Consider the following 22104-nt stretch of genomic DNA (forward strand, 5'->3'; position numbering starts at 1 on the left):
ACAATCAGGCTACTTACAGTCAATAACGTGACAATATCAGCTCCCACCCCACCCCACGCCAGCTATTTTGACATCTCTCTCCTTGAAAGGTCTTTTTACCGTGTAAAAAATCTCTACTTACTGATCGCCTCAATGTGAAACACACATTGAAATATTTAACTATGGTTCTTTGAAGGGGAGCAGGTGGCAAGTTCACGTAAACATGTGTCTTCTGGGCTTCACGTACTGGACCCAAGAAGAGCCTGGTGGGTTCATTGCCATAATAATCCTCCTGTGGTTCCTAACATGTCAGCATCAGAGACAAGGTCATGGCAGCCTAGTGCTTTCCTATTTCATGCCTGTCTAAAAAGACAAACTTCTTAAGCAGTTGTTGACTCTGAGTTTTGATAGTTTACAATGGATGAGGAAACAGATCTGCCCAAGATCATAGGCTAATAAGCGGTGCCGCTAAAATCTGAACCTAGGTCTGTAGGACTTCAAAATCCATTCCCTTTCCTGTTTCCTGGTGGGAAACACACCAAGATCAACCATGTTTGCAGTTCAGCCGTTTCCCCATAATCAGTCACACTGAGGAATAGTGACAGGTCTCCTACCTCCTCTGCTCTAGGTCAATCCAGAGTCAGATTTGATGGCGGGTCCCCACGTGGTAAAAAGCTGCATCCTGCACGTACCAAAAACAGCACAGACAGAATGAAATGATTCTATTGCATGAGAGGTAGGGATGGAGTCCCACAGAGCCCCCACCCCCTCTTGCGAACACAAAATCAGTAGACGGTACATAAAATGTTTACAAATATATTCTTATTCTTTACTCTTTGTAATCACAGTTTCATTCAACCTTTTAAATCACGATGACTAAAAGCTGCCCTGAAACCTTGTCTCATCCCAGTAGTGATGACAACAGCATCACTGTTATAATCCTGGGAACTGGCAGGTGGATGGGGGGAGAAAAAAAGAGGGAAGCAGAGAAAACTGGATGGAGCAGTCGCTGAAATTAGGAAAACCACCAGCTAAATTGAGTGCTTTCTAATCTAATGCATTTAAGTCAGACTCAGGCACTGATCCCTGTTTGCTGTGCTACCAAGATCTCCGCAGATTCTGATTAGTACCTTGGGAGCTTTCCAAAATCCTCTTGCTCATAGTTGTTCCGGCTGCACCATGGGGAGGTCATTAATGCTGTTTGCCAACTATGGGTTGTTTCCCCCTCTTTGGGCACATGTAAGGATTGTACTTCCAGGGCTCCTGTGGTTGGGTGAGGCCATGAGACCAGGTTGGGCCCACCAATTATGTGTTTCTTCCAGGCAGGACCTTTAATTGCAGGTCTTACGCACCTTCCAGGGCATTCTTTCCTATGGCATAGCCACTGCCAAATTTGAGATGGTGGCTCCTCTCTCATCCTGGGTCTTTCAACGATTTTGATGAGTAGAGACCACTTGGTAGCCTGGGATAGGCGTGTAACGTGACCTACGGGCATGCATCATGCGTGAAAAACGTCCGTTCTAAAATGTTACATTATTTACTATATTATGGCTTTTACAAAGCACACTCTAGCCTATCGTAACTGATTCAGCAACCAAGCTTTTGAACCAGGAACAAGCAAGGAAACTGGGAGCTTTGAAATTGTAGAAAGATAAATTCCAAATTCCACGTTGCTAAAAATGACGATTGCTAAGATTTTTGGCACTCCATTAGACCTCTCTTTCTAGAGCTGTGATAGGAAGATCCAAAAGCCCCGTGGAAGCCTATTTGAGGTTAATGACCCTCTCATGACTCTAGAAGGTATGACTTGTAGCACCAGATATGTGCCACAACTCCCAGCAGAAATGCTCAACAGACATCAATATGGTCCAAAAAGTGAGTAACGAGCTAAGGCAAGGAGAGTGCTGGCCTCGCACCTGTGCTCCCCACCTTAACGTGGTGCTGGGGCTGTGAGCATGAACTTGGGCTGGACCACATGGGTTCCAGTCCCGGCTCCATCATTTACTAGCTGCATGACCTAGAGGCAAATTGCTTAATCTCTGTTGTTCTCATCTGGGAAGAGGAGATAATATACTATCTACCTCACAGGGTTGTTGTAAGGAATTAACAAATCAGTGTGAGTAACATGGACCAATGCCTGACGCATCTTACGTATCAGCTACTAACATTATCCATTCCTCGTTAGTATTATCATTAATCCATTTTTCCAGCTATCAATCAGTATCTTTTTTTATTAGCCGGGTAAATCTGAGTAAGCACATAAAAGCTTCTTCCTGACCGTAGAAAATATTTTTAAATGAAAGTACAGATTTTAAGTCTATGTTTTTCTAGCCCCGAAGAACAGGCTAGGATTCTTGCTGTAACCAGGCCGATGACAACGCCTTGGCGGGACCTCACTGTAAAGCACAGTGTCACCACCAGCTGCACACATGCATCTGTCTGGGTGCTCGATGATTCACAAAGCCAGCATTAGCTACCGGCTGTTGGCTATAAATGGCTATCATCCTTGGCCCTAGACACCACTATTTTAAGATGCTCTCCGTGCCGCCCAGCATTCAAGGTCCCCAATTCTACGGGACATATTGAGACTTCCAGACCTTCTGAAATAGAGACCCCGTTTAACTCCTGATTGGACTCAGTGCCCCATTCTAGCAAATGGCCATGGGTTTAAGCATAACACGGAAGCTCAAGGCACACCAAAGGATGCGTCGACATTTTTCAGGCAACACTCAGTCCCACTTGACTTTCCAAGTATCTGGCACCAAAGCATCTAACACGCTTTGGAGGAACTCCCAGAGCTCAGTGTGCTCGCAAACACCACACACTTCAAGAACATCAATCTTCCCTTGCTAGCCCTCCAATTGCTCTCCGAGGTGCTAGGGACCCATCATACGGCACTTGAAATGTGCAGCACCGGCAGCCTGATCCATGCCGGAAAGTTCTGGCAGACAATCATCCCTGCATCCTCCGTCCCACTCAACTCCGCCAGCTGTAATCTCTCACCCAACTGTGAGACTGTTCTCTGGGTTAGAATGAAAAAGGAAGAAAATAAATGAACCCTCATTTCCTCTCCGGAAAATTTAGGACAGTTCTGTTTACCTATATTTTTTCAACGTTTATTTATTTTTGAGAGAGAAAGTGCGAGCTGGGGAGGGGCAGAGAGAGAGGGGTACAGAGGATCCAAAGCGGGCTCCATGCTGACAGCAGCAAGCCTGATGTGGGGCTCGAACTCACGAACCACAAGACCATGGCCTGAGCCGAAGTCAGACGCTCAACCAACTGAGCCACCCCGGGGCCCCTTACCTACATATTTTTGAGCCATATTGATGGAGGTACAATTTCTATCAAGTAACATTTATCCCTTTTGGGTATACACAGCTCTGCTGTTTTTAATCCAAAAATTCAGAAACTTCTTCTCCAAGGGCCCTCCTGGGATGCCAGGGAATCCGCTTAGGACCACAAATACACCTCAGGTGTCTAACGTCTGCCCTTACGTTTTTGCCCTTCAAACCCCCAGACAAGTGCTAAAACCCACCTTTGAACACGCACAAGTAAAGGGCATGTAAGCTGCAGTTCTCTGTTAGGCCCTAAGGGACTGAAACGGCACCTTTGAACTCAGTAGGGCCATTTGTGTGTGTATTAATAATGCCTTTTTATTTTCTGTGTTTGTATTGCTTTGGTACCTGCGGGCTTGCTGACCCTGAAGACACTGTCCCTCCCCCAGCTAGCCAATTCTCAGAGGCTGGAAATGTTTGCTTGCCAGCGTGCCTTGTATATGCAGACCAGCCAATCCAAAACCCATACTGTCACCACGTCCTCCATCAGACTCTCATATACCGAATCATGTCCCCGTCCCAATCACCCTGGACAACTAAGGATGGCACCTACAGCCCAGAACTCACCGAAATCATTCAAACTAGCCAATCCTAAGCCTGTTTGCCCTGTCTTGCTTTGCATTTCCTGCAGAAACCACACTAAAGACGCTCGCCTACCTTTTCCCTTCACTCCCTCTGGCTCCCGACTGTCACTGGTCCCGTCCCGCGCGTGACCCTACACGGCCTAGCTGGCCACCCCGCCTCTTGGGAACTGTGAGTAATAAGCTATCTTTTCCATGGCAGTCGCCTCCTGATCTGCTGGCCTCACCATACCCAAATAACAACAAAGGGTACATTTTAAAACAATATAAGTCCACACGTCATGGGTCATTTTACACGGATTTATTTTCACATGGATTATTTTACAAGAATTCTTACCAAGAGGCAGGTCAAGGACTACTCGGTGCTCTTTGTTAGCAGCCACACCGCTGGCACCCGGGTCAGTTCTGACGCTCAGTCACAGTGCCACCCATTAACAATATAAACAGTGTAGGAAACGGTTTTGTGAAAGTTAATATAAAACTCATTCGTTCAGATATTTACTGAACATCTGCTATAAAGTAGGCAGTACCCGAGATTCAAGAAAAAAATAAGTTGTGGCCCGGACCCCCAAGAGCTTCCAGTATAAAAATTAATCACCAATATCCTGTTGTGTTCTATAGAGTATAACGGACAGTCAGTGATCCTGCTCCTGGCCTCCTAGCTGTGGTGTTCTGGGAGGTGGGGGATGGGGGGGCTCAGGGACTCCAGCAACAAGGCAGCCAGAAAGGAAGCTAAAGATATTGGCAAATGTAGAGGATGAACAAAAAATTCTCCTGCTCCGTGAATGTCTTCTTTCGCTTCCTGAATCACCTCAGTCTCTGGCCTTCCCAGTTATCTTAATTTGTTAGTATTTTACCTCACGCTTCCAAGAACTGTTTCTTTCTTTTCTCTTTCTTTCTTTCTTTCTTCCTTTCTTTCTTCCTTTCTTTCTTCCTTCCTTCCTTTCTTTCTTTCTTTCTTTCTTTCTTTCTTTCTTTCTTTCTTTCTTTCTTTTAATGTTTATTTATTTTTGAGAGGCAGAGACAGAGAGCAAGCAAGACACAGAATCCGAAGCAGGCTCCAGGCTCTGAGCTGTCAGCACAGAGCCTGACGCGGGGCTCGAACTCACGAACTGCAAGATCATGACCTGAGCCAAAGTTGGACACGCAACTGACTGGGTCACCCAGATGCCCCAAGAGTTTCTGTTTCTAAAAATTAATATGGCACAACTTCTGAGTCATATACTGCAATATTTAGCATATCTGCCTCCAATTCTTTGGCCAAGCAAGGAATGGAGTCAAGTCAAAATAGAAAGCTGGCCCCGAAGACTTTCATACCAGAGGAGGCACCAGCCGGTGGGCTGTCCTAGTCAAGGGCAGTAAGGAGGGCTTTGTGGACATAACTGCCTTTTATCAAATAGTCCCACCTTTCCATGTTAAGGCACAAGGAAGGATTGTCCTTGCTGGTTCCCTGTGGTTGGATACAGCCACTTGACCACTTTTATCCAAGGAGTTGTAAGCAGAAGAGATATGCATTAGTCCCTTCTAGATCGAGCATGTAATTGTTGCTAGGAAACTGCAGAGCTGGGCCACCCAATATGGCGGCCAATCCCAACATGTGGTCACTGAGCACTTGAAATGTGGCTGGTCCAAACTGAGTGTGCTTTAAGTGTAAAATACTCACACTGGATTAGAAAAGCTGGTATCCAAAAAAAAAAAAAGTATATATAAAAATGCATTAATATATCTTGTATTAATTACATGCTGAAATTATAATGTTGGGTTAAGTAAAATTCATTATTAAAACTAACTTCACCTTAATCACCTTCATTTTGCCTTTTTAACGTGGCTACTTGTAAGTCTGAACTTACATATGTGGCTTGTATTATATTTCTATCAGATGTTGCTGCCCTAGAGATTTTTTTTCCCCCTGCTATAGCAGTTGAGCAGAATGACAGCAGTATAGCAGAATGACAATGATGTGGAGAGAGCCCTCCAGCTATCCTCACAGGCCATGGCGGCGTAATCAAGAACAGACCTCTTACTAGTCTACGCAACTGAGATTGGGTTTGTTCGTTATCACAGCATGATTCTAACTGATATCAACCCGGAGCCAGTCTGGGTGAAGGTGGAAACAAGACCTATAGTAGGAAGGGAGCATAGAGGAATAAACGCTCCTTGTATCATGATCTTGCCTAGAATCATTCTTGCGCATGTGCACACGTGTGCTTATTTCTGTGGAAGAGAAGAAGCCAGGATGTGAAGTGTTCTTTTTGCCTCGGTGACACTTCAGACCACAGGTCCCCTAAGGAACATGGCTTGCAGAAATAGCTGATGCTGGAATTTCTAGCCTGGCTATGTAGTTCCCAGGTTTTCACCTCACTCCTGCCCATGGAACCATTTGGGATATTTTACTTCTAGGGCTGACAGTCACCATAATGCCTCATTCGGTCTGCATCCTTATTTAATCCAAGACTCATAGTGACAGTTCAGGAAAAAAAAAAAAAATAACCCTGGGATGAAGAGCTGAATGGAATTCTGCAAAAGGGCACAATACAAGGGTGGACGTAGCCATTTGGTTGGTCTTCGACAAACACTGAGGAAGGGGGATCGTAAGTCCCCTTGTAAAGGAAGTGTGAGTGGCATCTCTGAAGACGAATTTGCCAAGAATCAGAAATCCAGACTCCTCTACCATTCACCTATGTGCTAGCTCCCCCATTCCCTTCATCCATTACGGGTATTTTGGCTATAACAGAACATTTAATTAACAGTAGTTTAAAACAGGGATTTACCTTTCTCATATAACAAGAACACTCATTAGAAGAATGTTCTAGACTGTACTAGTCCAAGAACTGGACTAGTAGTTAGTCCAGTGCTAGCGTAGCAATTTAAGAATGTCATTAAGAACCCAGGCTCCACTCTTCTTTCGCTTCACCTTCCTAAGCAGATAAAGTGTTGGTGCCTCGTGGTCATAAGATGGCTGCTTAGCTCCAAGATCATGCCCGCCTTGGAGACGGTAAGAAGAAAAGGGGAGGAGCTAGCCTTGGTCCCATCCTTGTGGTACAAAAGGTGGGGCAGATGCCCAGGCTTCACATTTGGGGGGAAGGGGGCACATTTTAGAGAGATAGGGATGGGCCAGATGTACTTTCTTCTCCTGAATCTGGGCCTTGACTCGGGGCTTCATGGGCTGGGAAGAAGGGGCACCTTTCTGAAACTTTCCTGCTCAGAGGTTCTTTCTAAGTATGTACAGAGCGCTAGATATGCCAGTCACCTTGGGCCTAGTAGCCTTGGTTGAAGGGCCTCTGCTTCACACCCTTCAGAGACACCCATAGCCACGCAAAATGGTCATTTTTATAAGAAAAGTGACCAACAGTTTAGAAAACAGTACATTAGAGACTACAACGTGTAACCCATGATGGGTCATCCCTGGACTGTCCCCAACCTCCTGCTAATCCCACCCCTTGCCTCCTCCCGCACCATCACCACCACCAAGCAGCAGCCCCCAAAATACAACAGGCTCTTACCTCATGGCAGCTGATCGGCAATCCATCTTCACCGAAATCTTGGTAAATAACAACCAAACACGCCGCTGGGAGCCCCTGATATTAACAGGCTACTGTCGAAGCATCAGAAGCTCTTCCTAGGGCTCCGGGGCCATGGGTAGTTATCGGCCTGAACTACCGGAAGACGGCAGCCCTCTGAAGGCAGCCTGCCTCCCTCCCCGTAACCCCACTACCAGTTCTGGTTCCGGTTCCGGTTCCCTCCCGAGGGTGGGTGGGATTTTCCACCACTCCGGACTCGAAGAGGCCAGCTGCGCCCATTCAGCAACGGTAACTCTCACAAGTGGCATTTCTGGCTGGGTAAATTGCCCTGCAGCAAAAAGAGCTGGTGCTAATTTAGTGTTCGCGTCTCATCAGCTGAAATGTTTTTATTTTGGGAGGGAATTGGTGAGCCATAATTATTATTGATCTCTGTGACAGCAATCGGAGAAAGCTTTCCTGTGCCCTCAAAAGAGCAGGACCAGAAATAGATTCAGTGTCTTTCTTGGCCAATCAGAGTCTCTTCTTGGTCTAAATTGATTTTTATAGCTGGCTTGCAATTTAAAGAAAACAAATTAAAGTTCTACATAGTGAATTTTTGTATGTCCTAATCCCTTCACCCCCCCCCCCCCCCCCCCCCCCCCCCCCCCCCCCGTCAGTATTTATGGAGCATTCGCTGGGACTCTAGCCATATAGTCTTAGAGTATGTCTTACCTGACTTTCAACAGATGGATGTTAATGGGATATTTATTTACAGAGTAAAATTAAATTGGAGCTGCATCTTAATGCACAATTTACATAATCAGCTTTGTTCTGAACTGATGAGCTGTTTTCAATAGCACTTGGGACCTTTCAGTCACAGCTGCCTCAAAGCTGCAGCCACTGAGAATAGAGATTAAACAATTTCCTAAAGCTAGAAGTCTTGATGAGGATCTATTATCCCATCCTGGAGACCTCATAATTTCTCTAGACACCATCATGGGATCAAAGGTCCATGTTAGCTTCTTGCCATTGTTTGGGATCAAAAGAAAGATGTTCAGTTTGCATTTGGAAACCATTACAGTCATGGGTAATCTCCACACTAACCCTCACTTCTAAAAAGTTTACAGCATTTCTATTTTTGTAACTCCTCGCACTCTCAACAACGTACATAATTACCAACTTGCCACACAATGTGCTTGGGGAGCCTGAAGGAAATCTTTCTAATAATGAATTTCATTGTAATACCTGTGCACATAAAGCTGGTCTCCATGGAGAGCAGATCAGAGGCAAGACAGGTTCAGAGCCTGGAGGGGTGCAGGGAGTAAGTGTTCAGGCAGAGAGCCAGGTTGGCAAAACTGGATCCTTAATAAAGAACTGTTACCTCCTTATGCCTGCCCCAGCCCGGAGGGCTGTGCATTTGACCATATAAGTCCTTCTTTCCAACCAATCTGATCTTGACCAACTCTCTGTGAAAAGCAGTGATTCTGAGAGAAGTCGTAACAATGAACACGTCCTGAAACCTCAAACTCTCTAAGTTTGCTGTGTTTTAATTCTCTCGACAGCCTGAAGAGAGAGCGACTATTATTCCCCTCCCCTTCTACAGATGAGAAAACTGGGTCGTGCAGAAGTTATTAGCCCCCGGATCCCCCGGTGAATTAAATGCAATAACCAGAATGTGAACTTGGTCTCTGACTCCAGAACACAACTTACCCACTATGTTCTACGTAGTCTCATGGATCAAACTGCATGGACAGTTCTCTTAGTAGACCTGAGGTTCCCACTAATCAGTAAGAAGAGGCTTAAATGACACTTCCGTTCCTCAGGGCTGTGTTTGCTAACCTGGGTTCTTACGTTGGGAAAACACACAAACTCCTGAAAGGGAAGGTTGGTTTAAATTATTTATTTGTTCTTTCATTCCTCTATCCGTTACAAAACAGGCTTGTAAGCTGTAGTTGAAATAGAGAGGTCAAAGCCATACCCCCTGGGGAGCAAGCAGTGTAAGCTTGTGTTGGATTTTGTGAGGTCAACTGTTTGTCTAACGAAAGTCCATTTCTGACAGAAAGGTTTGTATACGTGAAACCCATTCCTAAAATTCACTGAGACCATTAGAGATAACCGAATGTGGTTAGGAGTCTCTAGATTCTTCCATTCATTAGGCATAGGACCCTCAACTCATGGACCTATGTTTCACGACGGGATAAATGGCTATTGACATCTTGTTCATGCTTTAAAGCTCAATTCAATTCGCCTGCAGGCTTCATACTCGCTGTGGGATGATTCAGGACCCAACAGAGGAGAGCAGGAAGGTGGTCAGTTTCCCTGGCCAGATGGTCAGTCCAGGCAGGTGAGGCCAGCATAAATATGATGAAAAACTAGGAATGGTCAAACTCTGCCTTTGCCTTCCTGTGGGGGTGGTCTTTCATGGGTTCAGTCTGCTTGGGCACAGATCATCAACTGAACACAACCCAGTCCTTTGCCTAATAATGCCCCATGTACCAGACCATCTTCGGCTCTTAGTGCTTTACTAATATTGGCCTCATCTGTCCCCTTCCCCCAGGATCCTGCTCTCTGTCCTGTACTAAAGGACACTAAATGTGCAAGTGACCTTTCTCAGAGACACTTTATTTTACTTTTCAGTAGGGGCCTGCTAGAGGTCTAGGGCTCAAATTTCAGTTGTGTTTCTAAATGGTGACAATTTCAGGCCCCAGACGGCAAGTTGGAAGAGTCAGGACTCCTGCAGTGTGGTCAGTGACAGCTCCCCAAAAGTTATGTCCATGCATAACCCCCAGAAATTGTGGAGGTGACCTTATTTGGATAAAAGGGTCTTTGTGGATATAATTAAGTTAGGATCTCAGAATGAGATCATCCTGGATTACCCAAATGGACCCTAAATCCAATGTTAAGTGTCCTTACAAGAAACAGAAGACACAAATGCAGAGGAGAAGCTGTGTAAAGATGGAGGCAGAGAATGGAGCGGTGTAGCCAGAGGCCAAGAAAGGCCTAGAGCCACCAGAAACTGAAAGAAGCCAGGGAGGATTCTTGCCTTGAGCCTTCAGAGTCTAGTCATGACCATGGAAAGCTGACTGTCTGTCAGGTGGCAGCCAGGCACTCTCTGTGGCACCAGGACGTGCTTAAGAGAGAACATCATAGCTTCCTAAAATATTACAGGAGGGTTTAACATAACAAAGGCATGCGATGGAATAAAGAAATCATGGCATTAAAATGAGAAAAGGAATAATAGACAAAGACGTGACTGCAAGAACTAAACTTAGTCCGCAGAATGATTTCTATAGGTAGATGGTGGAAGTCTTGTCACTCAAAACGGTTAAAGCTAAATCAGGTCTGCGGGATACAGAGAAGTAAAATGCATCACCGGGACCATATTCAAATAATTCAGAAAGAACAAGAAAACTGCTCTGTGAGGAAAAACAGTTCTCTCATCTGAAAATCTGCACTTGGGGGAGAAGCCAAGATGGCGGAACAGCATGGACGTTTTTTGTGCGTCTCGCGTCCATGAAATACAGCCAGACCAACACTAAACCATCCTACACACCTAGAAAACTGACTGGAGGATTAACACAACAATCTGCACAACCTGAACCACAGAATTCAGCGGTACGTGGCGCAGAGAGAAGCGTACCTGGGGAGCGAGAAGGCGCAGGAAGGGAGGTGCTTTTGTGAAAATCTGCACTTGAACTTTGCGCAAATCAAATTTACCTGGCAATTGCTGGTCCACTTCCTTGTACAAACCCAGATTTTTTAATGTATTCAACTTTCCTAGGAGTACCTCGTCAAGGTTAGGAAAACATCCTCTACCTGCGGGACAACCAAGTTACCGTAACGATGATTTCCGTGGACTCCAAGATCTGACTTCTAGAGACCAAAGGCAGGTGCAGACTGTGGGTGGGCCCCATGTTTAGCCCACAGCTCCATCTCCCTCTGTCCCCCTCACCCACACAACAGGGCAGTTTGTTCTGAGGGCAACAATGTCGTTGTTTGGATGACCCATAATGTGGGTTCATAACCAATCTTCTATGGCCACAGTGTGGATGAATATGCTTCGTCTCCCTCACAAATTAGATTTTACCCAGGCTTCACACAAGCTGCTCTAGGGAATGAGCAATACCCATCAGCAAATAAGGGTCGTCTTCTAGCGTGCTTGTTCAACCACATGGTAGTGTGCTAAGAGACACATACAAAAACCACAATGACGTGTGGGGAATTTCTACTGTAAATTCTCTACCTCTATAGAATGTGGAAAGTTATCAGGATCACACCACTTAATTTTGTCTTTATCTCCAAGGTAAATAAGTTATTTCCATTTGAAATGTAAAACCGTCCTGTCTTCCCCCAAGAGTCCCCACCCCCACCCACCGCCGTGGCCTTCCAGCCCTTCCACGATCTAGACCCTGCCTGTCTTGAACCCATGGCCTCTCACCTGCTGCCTCACCCACTCTGGCCTCCAACCTCAGGCTGCTCCTACCTCAGGGCCTTTGAACATGCTACTCCCTGCCTGGAGAAGTCTTTCCCCCAACCCCTCACATGGCAGTTCTTTCTCTTCATTCATCTCAGCTAGTTCAAAGAGGCCCTCAAAAGTTATTGTTCCCTTCTATCCTCACAAGAAAAAGTCTTTAAAAAGTGGAAATCAGCGACTCTTCTTAGATCAGTTAAGAATTGGGGTCACCCCCAAAGCTGGAGAGACAGAAAGGAAGATACAGAGAACAACAACAACTTACTGGGGCAGAAACTTCCATGAGAACCAGTCCAGTGCTAGGGTAGGAAAATTGGAACTGTAATTGAGGAATTACTAGATGCTCATGTGGACAACTCCGAGAGGGACCCGGCCATGGAGGACCCTCACATTTTGGGGGATTTGACCTGGAGGAGTTCTGCCAGATTCTCACATTAACGATCAGAGACAATTCTCCTCATGCTTTCTACAGTGGGAGGGGAAACAGTAGCCATTTTGAAAGACATCAGAGCACCCTATTCTTCTTTTTAACAAGGCCTCGAGAAAAATCATCTCACCAGAGCCTAACCTGCTGGGGGTTTCATCAGAGCCCACCCCACCTTGGGGAAGGGAAATGGCCAAATCCAGCCCCCTGTAGCCATCCGATCCCACCTAAGTGAATGAAATCTAAGGAGCCCCTGTGATGGTCAAAGGCACAGGCTTACCAGAAGACTGAGACTACAGAATGTTCTCCCTCCCCCACCCCTTCCCATCGCATTGTTGAGGGTCCTTTATAACAACAGGGGAATAGGGGTGCCTGGGTGGCTCAGGTGGCTAAGCGCCCAACCTTTGATCTCAGTTCAGGTCATGATCTCACAGTTCATGGGATTGAGCCCCGCATCAGGCTCTGTGCTGATGGCTCAGATTCTGTCTCTCCCTCTTTCTCTGCCCCTCCCCCATGCTCTAAACAAATAAACACATACATACATAAATTTTAAATAATAGGGGGATAGAGCTAGGGAACTGAACATTTCAGAAATCTCACAGAGGCCTCTCCTGACAATCCTGCCTGAAACTACCACACACATCTTCTAGTCCAGCAGCTGATTTCCTATTTCTTCATAGCATTTAGATCATCTTGCTGATAGGATTACTTGTTTATTGTTTCTCCCTTACTAGAATGTAAACTCCACGTCTGCCCTGAACCTCAGCGACAACCCCCAGTGTCTGTAACAGAATCTGGAACACAGTTTTAGGTGTTTAGAAAACATTTGGTAAATTATGGAATAGCCCTTTGGCTTAGGCCTCATTAGCACGCCTTTCTCACCCATGACACATGTTTTAATGAGTTCCTCTTCTGTTTTGGATCTTTTTAAGATTTTTTTTTTCATTTTTCTTGAAATTATATATACACATATAAAAATTATGTGCATATGCTATCTATGGAGGCATCGACAATGTGTTATTTTGTATATATTAAGGCACTGTAGTTAGCTATACTCTAGCCCTTTATGATGAATGATAACTTCATACAGCTATGCATACACATATCATCAAAACTGTCCCATACTGAAAGATGTCAGTCACGGTTACTGGGCAGTCTTTATCAGGTATAGTCACGGAGAAGGCAGGACTTTGGTAACATGGAGTAAGATTTAGGGTTCGAATGAGATTTGGGGTCATGTTTTCCCTCCTACCATTTTTTCATACTGCCACCTCCACTTGCTCAGTTTAAGACAGATTTGGGTGTTCTGTTTTGTTTTTCAGTGTATTGTAGCGTTTCAGTTCTTGGATCCTGAAATTTGTTAATGGGGAAGAAAATCTCGCTACTTTGAACGTTAGCAAACCCCTAGAGCCCTGGAAATGAGACAAATGAGTTAGGCTGTGATGATCACGTCTTCCCCTGCTAACACCGTAAGGCTCTATTGTACGTAGCAGATGGTATACAGACAAGCTCTCTGATTTACCTTCCCACAGAACGCAACACACATCAAGTCAAAGCTAACTCTTTCCTACCAAGAGGGCCCGTTATCAAAATCACTGCTGCAGCTTCTCTGTCTTCTTTCTTACTCAAATATTCGGAAGCATCACTCCTCCCTCCCTGACCATTGTTCCACCAAGAATGATCAGTGAAGCAGACAGACCATTGCGACCTAACCATGCTGTCCTAATGGTTGCCAAAGGAGGGCATCTCTGTCTTGGCAACCTCTAAACACAGAGCCTTGGGTGAACATCTCTGCCCCTGTTGGGCTCCCACAAATCTGAGCTCTAAAGGGAGCATGTCCCCCCCAAACTCAAGTGTGCATGTGTGCGTTTGCAAGATCAAGATGGGAGATTTTTACCAACTTCCGCTCACTACAAACGATAGCATCGCTCTCCAATCTTGATTTGGTACCAGTCTCTTTAAGTCTATCGCATCTTGGAAATGCTTATTTTCTACCAGGCGATAGCCTACAAACTCTAACAACTAAAATAACACTCAATCCTCAGGGCTGCGAAGGTGGTGATACAAACCACAGGCCATGTCAGTGTCGGAAGGTTTCGTTTCTAATGCCGCGATTCTCACTTTTCTGTCTCCCTGCTTGGAATGCCATGTTTCTTCTCATCTGCTGCGGTTAAAAACAGTATGACTGCTGAGAGAGAAGTGTTCCACTATATGTTTTCAATGATGTTGACTTCAGTCTCCTGATATTTTTGGACCTCATGATCCAGTGCCAGTGGACAGTTTAAATCAGACCCCATTAGCAAAGGGCATGAAAACATTGGGTTTAGAGCTAAACTGCCAGCTGAGGGGTATCATGGCTGTCCTCCACATGATCCCTTGTGTTTCTTATCTACTGAGCACCTACTGTGTGCCAGGCCCTGTACCGGGCAGTAGGAATTTCTCGATGATTAACCTTGTTCTCAAGGAACCGTAAGATTGGAAGGAGGGACAGACACAAATTAAACTATGTCTTGGTAATATGGTGAGTTGATCTGGTAGGAGAATAGCCCATGGGTTAGGAACAGGGAAGACACAAAAGAGAGACCCTTGGCCTAGGCTTAAAGGTTGGGAACACTTCCTGAAGCAAATGATTCTTGAATTGAGTCTTGGAGGATGAATAAGAATTACAAGATACAAAAGGGGTCAAAACACGTTCCAGATGCAGAGACCTGCGTGAGCAAAGAATGACATCTAGAAGGCTGAAGACAGCTCCATACTGCTACCTCACAGGGCCGGGAGTCACAGGAGGGGGAGCCAGTGAGAGAGAGAGAGGTCTGAGCAGCTTGGATTTCATTCCCTAAGCCTCTTCCCACGGTGGCACGCACAGTAAATCATACCTGAGTGGAATATGGGAGGAAATAAATGAGGCTGTTCCCAACTGGGCCACCCTTTGAGCTAAAGGGATCACTATTTCTGCACACCCATAATCCAGTCCAGCATTTATGGTGCAGAAGGTCCACAGAAAGAAATAAGGAGCCATTCAAAGCTTTGAAGGAGAGTGATAACAGGGTCCAAGTAGTGTTTTAAATGGCACACTCTGGGGGTACTGGGTGGCTCCGTCGGTTAAGCTTCTGACTTCGGCTCAGGTCATGATCTTGCGGTTTGTGAGTTCGAGCCCTGCGTCGGGCTCTGTGCTGACAGCTCAGGGCCTGGAGCCTGCTTCGGATTCTGTGTCTCTCTGTCTCTCGGCCCCTCCCCTGCTCATGCTCTGTGTCTGTCTCTCAATAATAAAAATAAACGTTAAAAAAAAATTTTAATGGCTCACTATGACTGCAGGGTGGAAAACGTTCTTATCTAGGATTAGACCACAATAGATTAGGCAAGAGCCGATAAGGGAAGTGGGTCGATGGTTGTACAGATAAAGAGAAAGAAACAAGTTCAGGAAATTCTGAGGAGGTAAAACTGGCCAAATTTGGTGATTTATCACATGTAGGAAGAGAGAGAGAGAGCTTGGACTCAGCATGGCTCTCTGGTTTCTAGCCTAGGTGTTGAATGAATGTATAAATACATAAATCTATTTTGTCCAAAAGATTAAGATCTTTCCCCATTAATCTCACCACACATATAGAGCTAGCGTGTTTGTGTTTTTAAGATTTTTCTACTGCAGACACACCCTCACTAAGGGTTCTTGGCATATCCTCTCTTCTTTTCCCCAGCTCTGACTAGCCCAGCCAACACCCTTAAAGAGATACAATTTAAAGATGTTAAGAATAAGTCTGGTTTTCTGTGACAGCCTGACATTAAGTTCTCCATAGCTTGGGGCCAGTTGCCATCTGCAGGATCTAAGCACACTGTGGGGGTCCTTCCTCAGCTTGAGCAAGTCTCTTGCTTCTATTCTTACCCAGATCTCAGGTGTCAAGGTAACAACGTGGGTCTCTATTCTTTCCAATGACCTTGAGGTTAATGAAGCTAACCCGTGAGCAATCTTGGGGCATCCCGCATCACAGCTCTCGGGAGCACCTTTCTGAATAGTTCTAAATCAATGTGGCTTTAGACCCACCAAATGGTAGCATTAACATTTCCCGGAAGATGCAAAAAAGGTTCAGGAAACCACATTCGTCCACCTTCTCTGCGTGCATCAGGTGCGTTTCGGGTCCTCGGCAGGCCGGGCTTCGAATAACACTAGCCAATTCTGGATGCCCCAAGAACTGCAGAGAATTCTCCTCCTGTGAAACAAACTTAGGTTTCTTACATAACATATGGATCTAGTTTGAATCACATAGACAATGGGGGAAGTTTTATTACGAACTGGGTATTAGGTGATATTTAAGAATCGGGTTAGTTTGGCTATAGATACGACAATCATAGGGTGGTTAGGTCTCCTTAAAATGAATCAAAATGTCTATCAGTGATACATCCTGAAGTATTGATGTGACGTCAGGGATTTGCTTTTAAAGATTACCAAAAGAAAGAAAGTGGGGGAGAATAACTGAAGACTGGCCGCGATTGATCTAGGGAAGCTGCATAATGAAGGTGTGGGGCTCATTCTATGTGTACGTGAGTGACAAATCTCCATAAAGCTCCGTTCTACTGCGCCATACCTTGACCACCTGTTAGATTGGAGTTCTCGGCAATCATTTTAAACCAACCTTCATTTGTTTTAGCAATAAAGTGGGGCTGGGAAAAAGGCAGGTTTTGTCCAAATCATTGACCCTGTTGCGGTCATATAATAATCATAGCTGCCATTAGTTAGTGGTTATTACATTCCAGATGCTGAGTTAATCATTTTTCATGCATTAATGTATTCAATCCTCACCAAAAAATCTGCATCTAAGAGCATAACGAGAAACTCAGGTGCTGACTTTAGACTTCCAGTACCACAAATAACAATAATAATTATAATAATAATATAATAATATATATAATACATATAATATATATAATTATTATTATTATTCTAGCTACACAAACTACAAAACTCTCACAAATCGTTGAAGCAGTTTTCTGTGAATTGTTCTAATTTCTACCCATTTTCTTAAAGATACGCATAAAGGTGATTATTCTGATAAAAGTGGATACAAATTCTTGAGTGTTGACAACAGAGTAGTCTCAGTGCTAAGCACTTTCTGTATATTTTCTCACCTAATCCCCACAACAACCTATAAAGTAGTAGGATAGATTCAGTGGCTCGATGGTCCTACTCAGTGGCTTCCCTATGTCCATGAAGAGGTGAAGTGCCCTTCACACCCCCTGGATCTGGACTGGCCTCACAATTTGCTTTCGCCCACGGGGTGTGGTCAGTAGAAGTAAGGACAGACCAGTGCCGGCCTAGGTTCCAAAAGACCTTGCATGCTGTTCTTTCTCTCTCTCGGACCCTTGCCTCTGCCATGAGACGAAGCTTGGGACAACTCTCTGGAGGACGAGACGCCATGTCAAGGAGAGCTAGCCATCGGCCACCCGCCGGAAGCAGAGTCACCTGACAACCTGCCAGCTGACCACAGGTGGGGCGGGCCCAGACATGACCAGAACTGCCCTGCTGAATCCAGCCCAACTAAACAAGTGGTTCAGAGGCCACTAAGCTTTGGAATGGGTTTATGATGCAACAACAGCTAACTGAGATAAGCAGGTGCCATTTGCTTTCACCAGAAGAGGAAACCATGACAGAGAGAGGTTAAGTGGCTTGCCCAAAGTCTCAGAGTAAGCGGTGGAGCTTAGCTATGTACCCAGAAGGCTGGCTCTGAATTCTACACCGCGGGTGCAGAGCGGTTCAGAGTAGGTGATCTTCACCAAAGACAAGGCAAGGTGGGAAGTTACTGGGCTCTTCACCCAACAGCCTGATCGTGACCACTGAAGATCCATTACCAACCGCATGGCAGCCCAGGTGTCCCCACCCTTCCTCACTGGTCCGAGTACATCTTCCCTAGAGCTCTGCCGGCCCTTCCCAGGAGGAGGAATCTCTCCTCTCTCAATGTAATCTCCAAGAGACAAGGAGGCCATTTGGTTAAATTATGTTGAATTCTGAATGAGCCCACTGGGGACCCTGAGAAACAGTGATGTGTAATTGAATTGAAAAGGCCAGAAGAATATAAAGTAGCATCCACACTCAAGTCAGAGACCCAGGGTAAAGTTTTATTTGATCCTCAGGACCACGGAAAGCTAGAGATGAATTTTAAATAAGGAAATAGTGGGATAGCATACACACATTTAAGAAAATCAGTCTGGCTGCAACAGGGAAAAAGGGCTGCAAGTAACCTTGAAGGTCTGGAAATCAATGCAGAGTCACGAAGATGATGGTGGCCAGGACTAAGGTCACACTCATGGGAACAGAAAAAGGTAGAAAGATCCAAGGGCTGTTTAGGAGACAGGAACAGTAGGACCTGGTGATGGATTGAATGAGCGAAGGAAATGAGGGAAAAGGTCAGGACAACCCAATCATAGGGCCACAAAAAGTAACTGACAACCAAGCAATGCTACTCTGTTCCACACAGTGTTCCCAAATGACGACTGACCAGTTTCTGAAAAAGATTTGGACTTAGTCTTGCCAAGGCATGAGGATTTCTGATAGCTCTGAGTCACCCGATCCGCAAAGAACAAAAGCAGGCTTCTAGAGAGAAAATGTCAAAAAATTACACAGCCACTTGTCTTGACAGCATTAAAAATAATCTGTCACCTGTTCCTAACTTTGTTCTTGGTTACAAAGGCCATTGTGTGAGTGAACAAAGAAGGCACAGAATTTGGAAAGAACTATTTACCCAGAGAAACTGATAAGAGCTCGGGCTGCAGAAGACTCGCATGTGAATGAGGAAGGGGGCGGGCTGCTCCAAACACAAACATTCTGTGCCCTACAAACATCTCAGGGGCTCGAAATCCCATTCACCGGAAAGAACGTGGTTTCCAGCAGCTCCTGTTGGTATATCCAGAATATTCCGAAAATGACTTGGCCTTTCAGTAAGAGCCATTTTCCATCTGATGAATCAAAAGCTCAACTCCAAGGACGATGAGCTGATGGTTATTGAGGGCGTAGGGTCTCCACCTTCCTCCATCAGACACCTTGCCCTCGTGCCAGCCACTTCCCATGCTGCCCAGCGTCACACAGGACCACGGCAGGCATTCGCCACATGAAGACCGAGGTCACCCCGTTTCGCGAAAAGCCCTTAGCAAAGGGAAGAGTTCAAGAACAGAATCTGAGCGTACCAAAGCCAACAAGATTTTCTTCCGAGTTGTTTTGATTCTGGTCCCTCTTGTTGGCACTCTCTGGTAAGCTCACAACCACTGTCCTCGCCTAGGTGATTTTCCGACTGGAATTCCCTTCCCTGAATTAATTCTGGGCAACTATAGTTTCCATGAACTAGCTAGTTGTTTTAGGCTGTGGATGTTCTTCTCTGTTCGACCTGATGTCTCACTATTGGGCACTACACAGGGCTATGGGCAGGATTCAGCCAATTCAGCAGGTGGGTTCAGTTGACCCCAGCAACCAAGAGTGCCAGTTAGCTAGGCCAAGGGCCAAATGGGAGAGGGAGGATGCTCGGCTCTCCAAAGGCAAACCTCAGAGGCTTGCAGCCAAAATCCTCCCTGCAAAGAGAAAACAGCCTCATACATTAGTGAGGGACTTGAGGCCAACAGAGAGCTGAAAAAGCAGCAGAGATGTTTCAAGGAAGTGCTCCTTGAAGAATGAAATTCACACTGTTCTGTAAGAAATTAGCTCCCACGGAATGTGAGCTTATCTGTGACAGATTGCACTATGCAATGAAACACTGTTTTGAAATAAATCTTCCCCACTCCATAAAAATGACATTTTATGGTTTGTCTTGCTAATTTTTCACCCATTTAGATTCTGCTTGACAGAGAAAGTTGACACTGCTAAATAGTATTAAGTCCTCTGAGCTCCCTCAGCTTGTAAGGAAGCCCCCAGCTGCTGCTGTGTAGATGAATCCAAGCTAATGTTTGTAACACAAACATGGGGAGAGTCTGCCTTTTGTCTTCCAGTTGTCTAGAATCGCAGAAATCAGTTTGGTTTCATCAAATAAATGAAGGGAAAAAAAAACCCAAAAACCCTACACCCTGGGGTTACGACATTGCCCTAAACAAAGTATGGCATATCACGATGCCTTGCGTGATGCGTTTACCAAATGGAGAAAAAAAACTGCTAAGGGCCAGAGGCCCATTAGCAACAACTTCCTGTTAGATTTTGGTGGCAACCTGGGAATGAATCACTGAGCCTCTGCGTGCACATCAGGCCCCTCTGCCCCTGGGCACGGAATAGATAGATGTGTCATCACTGAATGGTAAGAGAAAATACTCCTGTCATTGTTCTCCCTCATCTGGAATCTCTGATGCTATTTTGGTTAAGACTCGACAACTTCCCAAATCTGAACTGTAAGCACGGAAGCCATTTTTAAACGTAATTTTTGAAGCCCCGGTTCACTCGACAATGTGATTTAACAGGAGTTTGAGATCTGCAGTCATTAGGTCTGTACGGAAGTCCCAGTTTGGCCCTTTGTAGCCGGCTAGCCTCTGGAAAATCCTTGGCACTCCAGTTTCTATAGCTGTAGAAGAAACCATAATGGCTGCCTCATAGGTACTGAGAATCACAGGGATGAAAAGTGGTTGGCAACTGCCTTTCCCTCACCTTCTGGACCTTACTCAAGGCTCAGAAATCTAGCTAGCGTGAACGATGGACTAGGTGTGGGAATATTCCAGTCTCAAACTCTTATCTGTCCTAACAGTTTCCCATGAGCAAAATGGGTAAATTCCTTCTTTCCCTCACACCTGCCTCCTCACAGAGACCCATTACTAGCAAACGGAGATGATACTGAGAATCAGTCAGCTTACCTCAAGGACCCCTGTGACTCCTCAACTTTGTTGCAGACTGGAATCACTCCCACTGTCCAGTCATACCCAATACCACACAGCAGAGTTTGGGAACCTTGGCCCCATTCCCTCTATGGTCACCCGAGGGTTCCTTTCAACCTCTTGGCTCTACACTATGTCCAACTTTGAAATGGGAAGTCAAAGCCCAGGACACTAAATTTTGAGCCTCTGTAGCTCCCTCCCATAAGCCTAGTAGCCACCTGCCCACCACTTATATCCAACTAGGAGGTGTGAACTATAAGTAAGTAGCCGGCACCCAGGGATAGGGAGGTAAGCCTAGAGGTGGGGAAGGCACAGAGCACCCCTTCCCAAACTGGGAGAACAGCAGGGTAACATAAAAAGCGATTTCAAGATCAAGTAAAACTGAGCTATTCTGGGTTCACCAAAGTTAAGCAGATTTCTTCATTGCAGGACTTCTCAGATCCTTTAAGTTGGAGTGTGATTATGAATCTGCTGGAGAGGATCGTGGCGGCATTTCTCCCCATGGAAGCCCTCATTGTCTCAGAGCGTGTCAAGGACTAGCGTCTCAGAGAATATACTTTGAGAAACTTAGAGCAATGTTGGGGGTAGGGGGTGCGTGGCAGTACCTGGAGACAGACTTGGTTGTCACGACTAGGGATTGGGTAACTGTCACTGGCATCTGGAGGACAAAGGCCAGGGATACTGATAAACCCCCCCCCACAACATGCAGGAGAGCCCCCCACGACTTACCAGCCCCAAATGTCAATAGCAGTGCAGTTGAACAGCCCTCGCCTTGAGTGCCCTCTTCTCCCACAGGCCATCCTCCATTGCCAGAACTTCAGAAATTGAAGGTGACGAGAGAAAAAGACAGACGGGAGAAAGAGGACAGGAGTAGGAGAAAAAAAGAAGGAAAAGGGGAGGGGGGAGTGAAAAACAGACAATAAGGAAAGACGAGACTTGGGCGGGGCGGGGGGGGGGGGGGGAAGGGGGGACAAAAGAAGAC

At 45.7% G+C, this 22104-nt stretch overlaps 1 protein-coding gene and 1 long non-coding RNA gene across 2 annotated transcripts in view; both read right to left on the reverse strand.

Moving 5' to 3' along the window:
- Positions 1 to 7703, reverse strand: part of LOC122209164 — a 65172-nt gene extending 57469 nt beyond the window's left edge. Inside the window, exon 1 of the mRNA XM_042920926.1 lies at positions 7399 to 7703. Within this exon, the coding sequence (XP_042776860.1) occupies positions 7399 to 7424 (26 nt within the window). The 5' untranslated portion in view covers positions 7425 to 7703. The remainder of the gene's footprint in view (positions 1 to 7398) is intronic.
- An 8625-nt stretch (positions 7704 to 16328) lies between these two features.
- LOC122209325 lies at positions 16329 to 21927 on the reverse strand. Its single transcript, XR_006197567.1, has 2 exons — positions 21852 to 21927; positions 16329 to 16495 (listed from the first exon to the last, which is right to left on the reverse strand). It is a non-coding gene; the product is annotated as an uncharacterized LOC122209325 (long non-coding RNA).
- Between the last annotated feature and the right edge of the window lie 177 nt (positions 21928 to 22104).

The sequence above is a fragment of the Panthera leo genome, chromosome A1, assembly GCF_018350215.1.
Source record: "Panthera leo isolate Ple1 chromosome A1, P.leo_Ple1_pat1.1, whole genome shotgun sequence".
In the NCBI taxonomy this organism is placed as follows: domain Eukaryota; kingdom Metazoa; phylum Chordata; class Mammalia; order Carnivora; family Felidae; genus Panthera; species Panthera leo.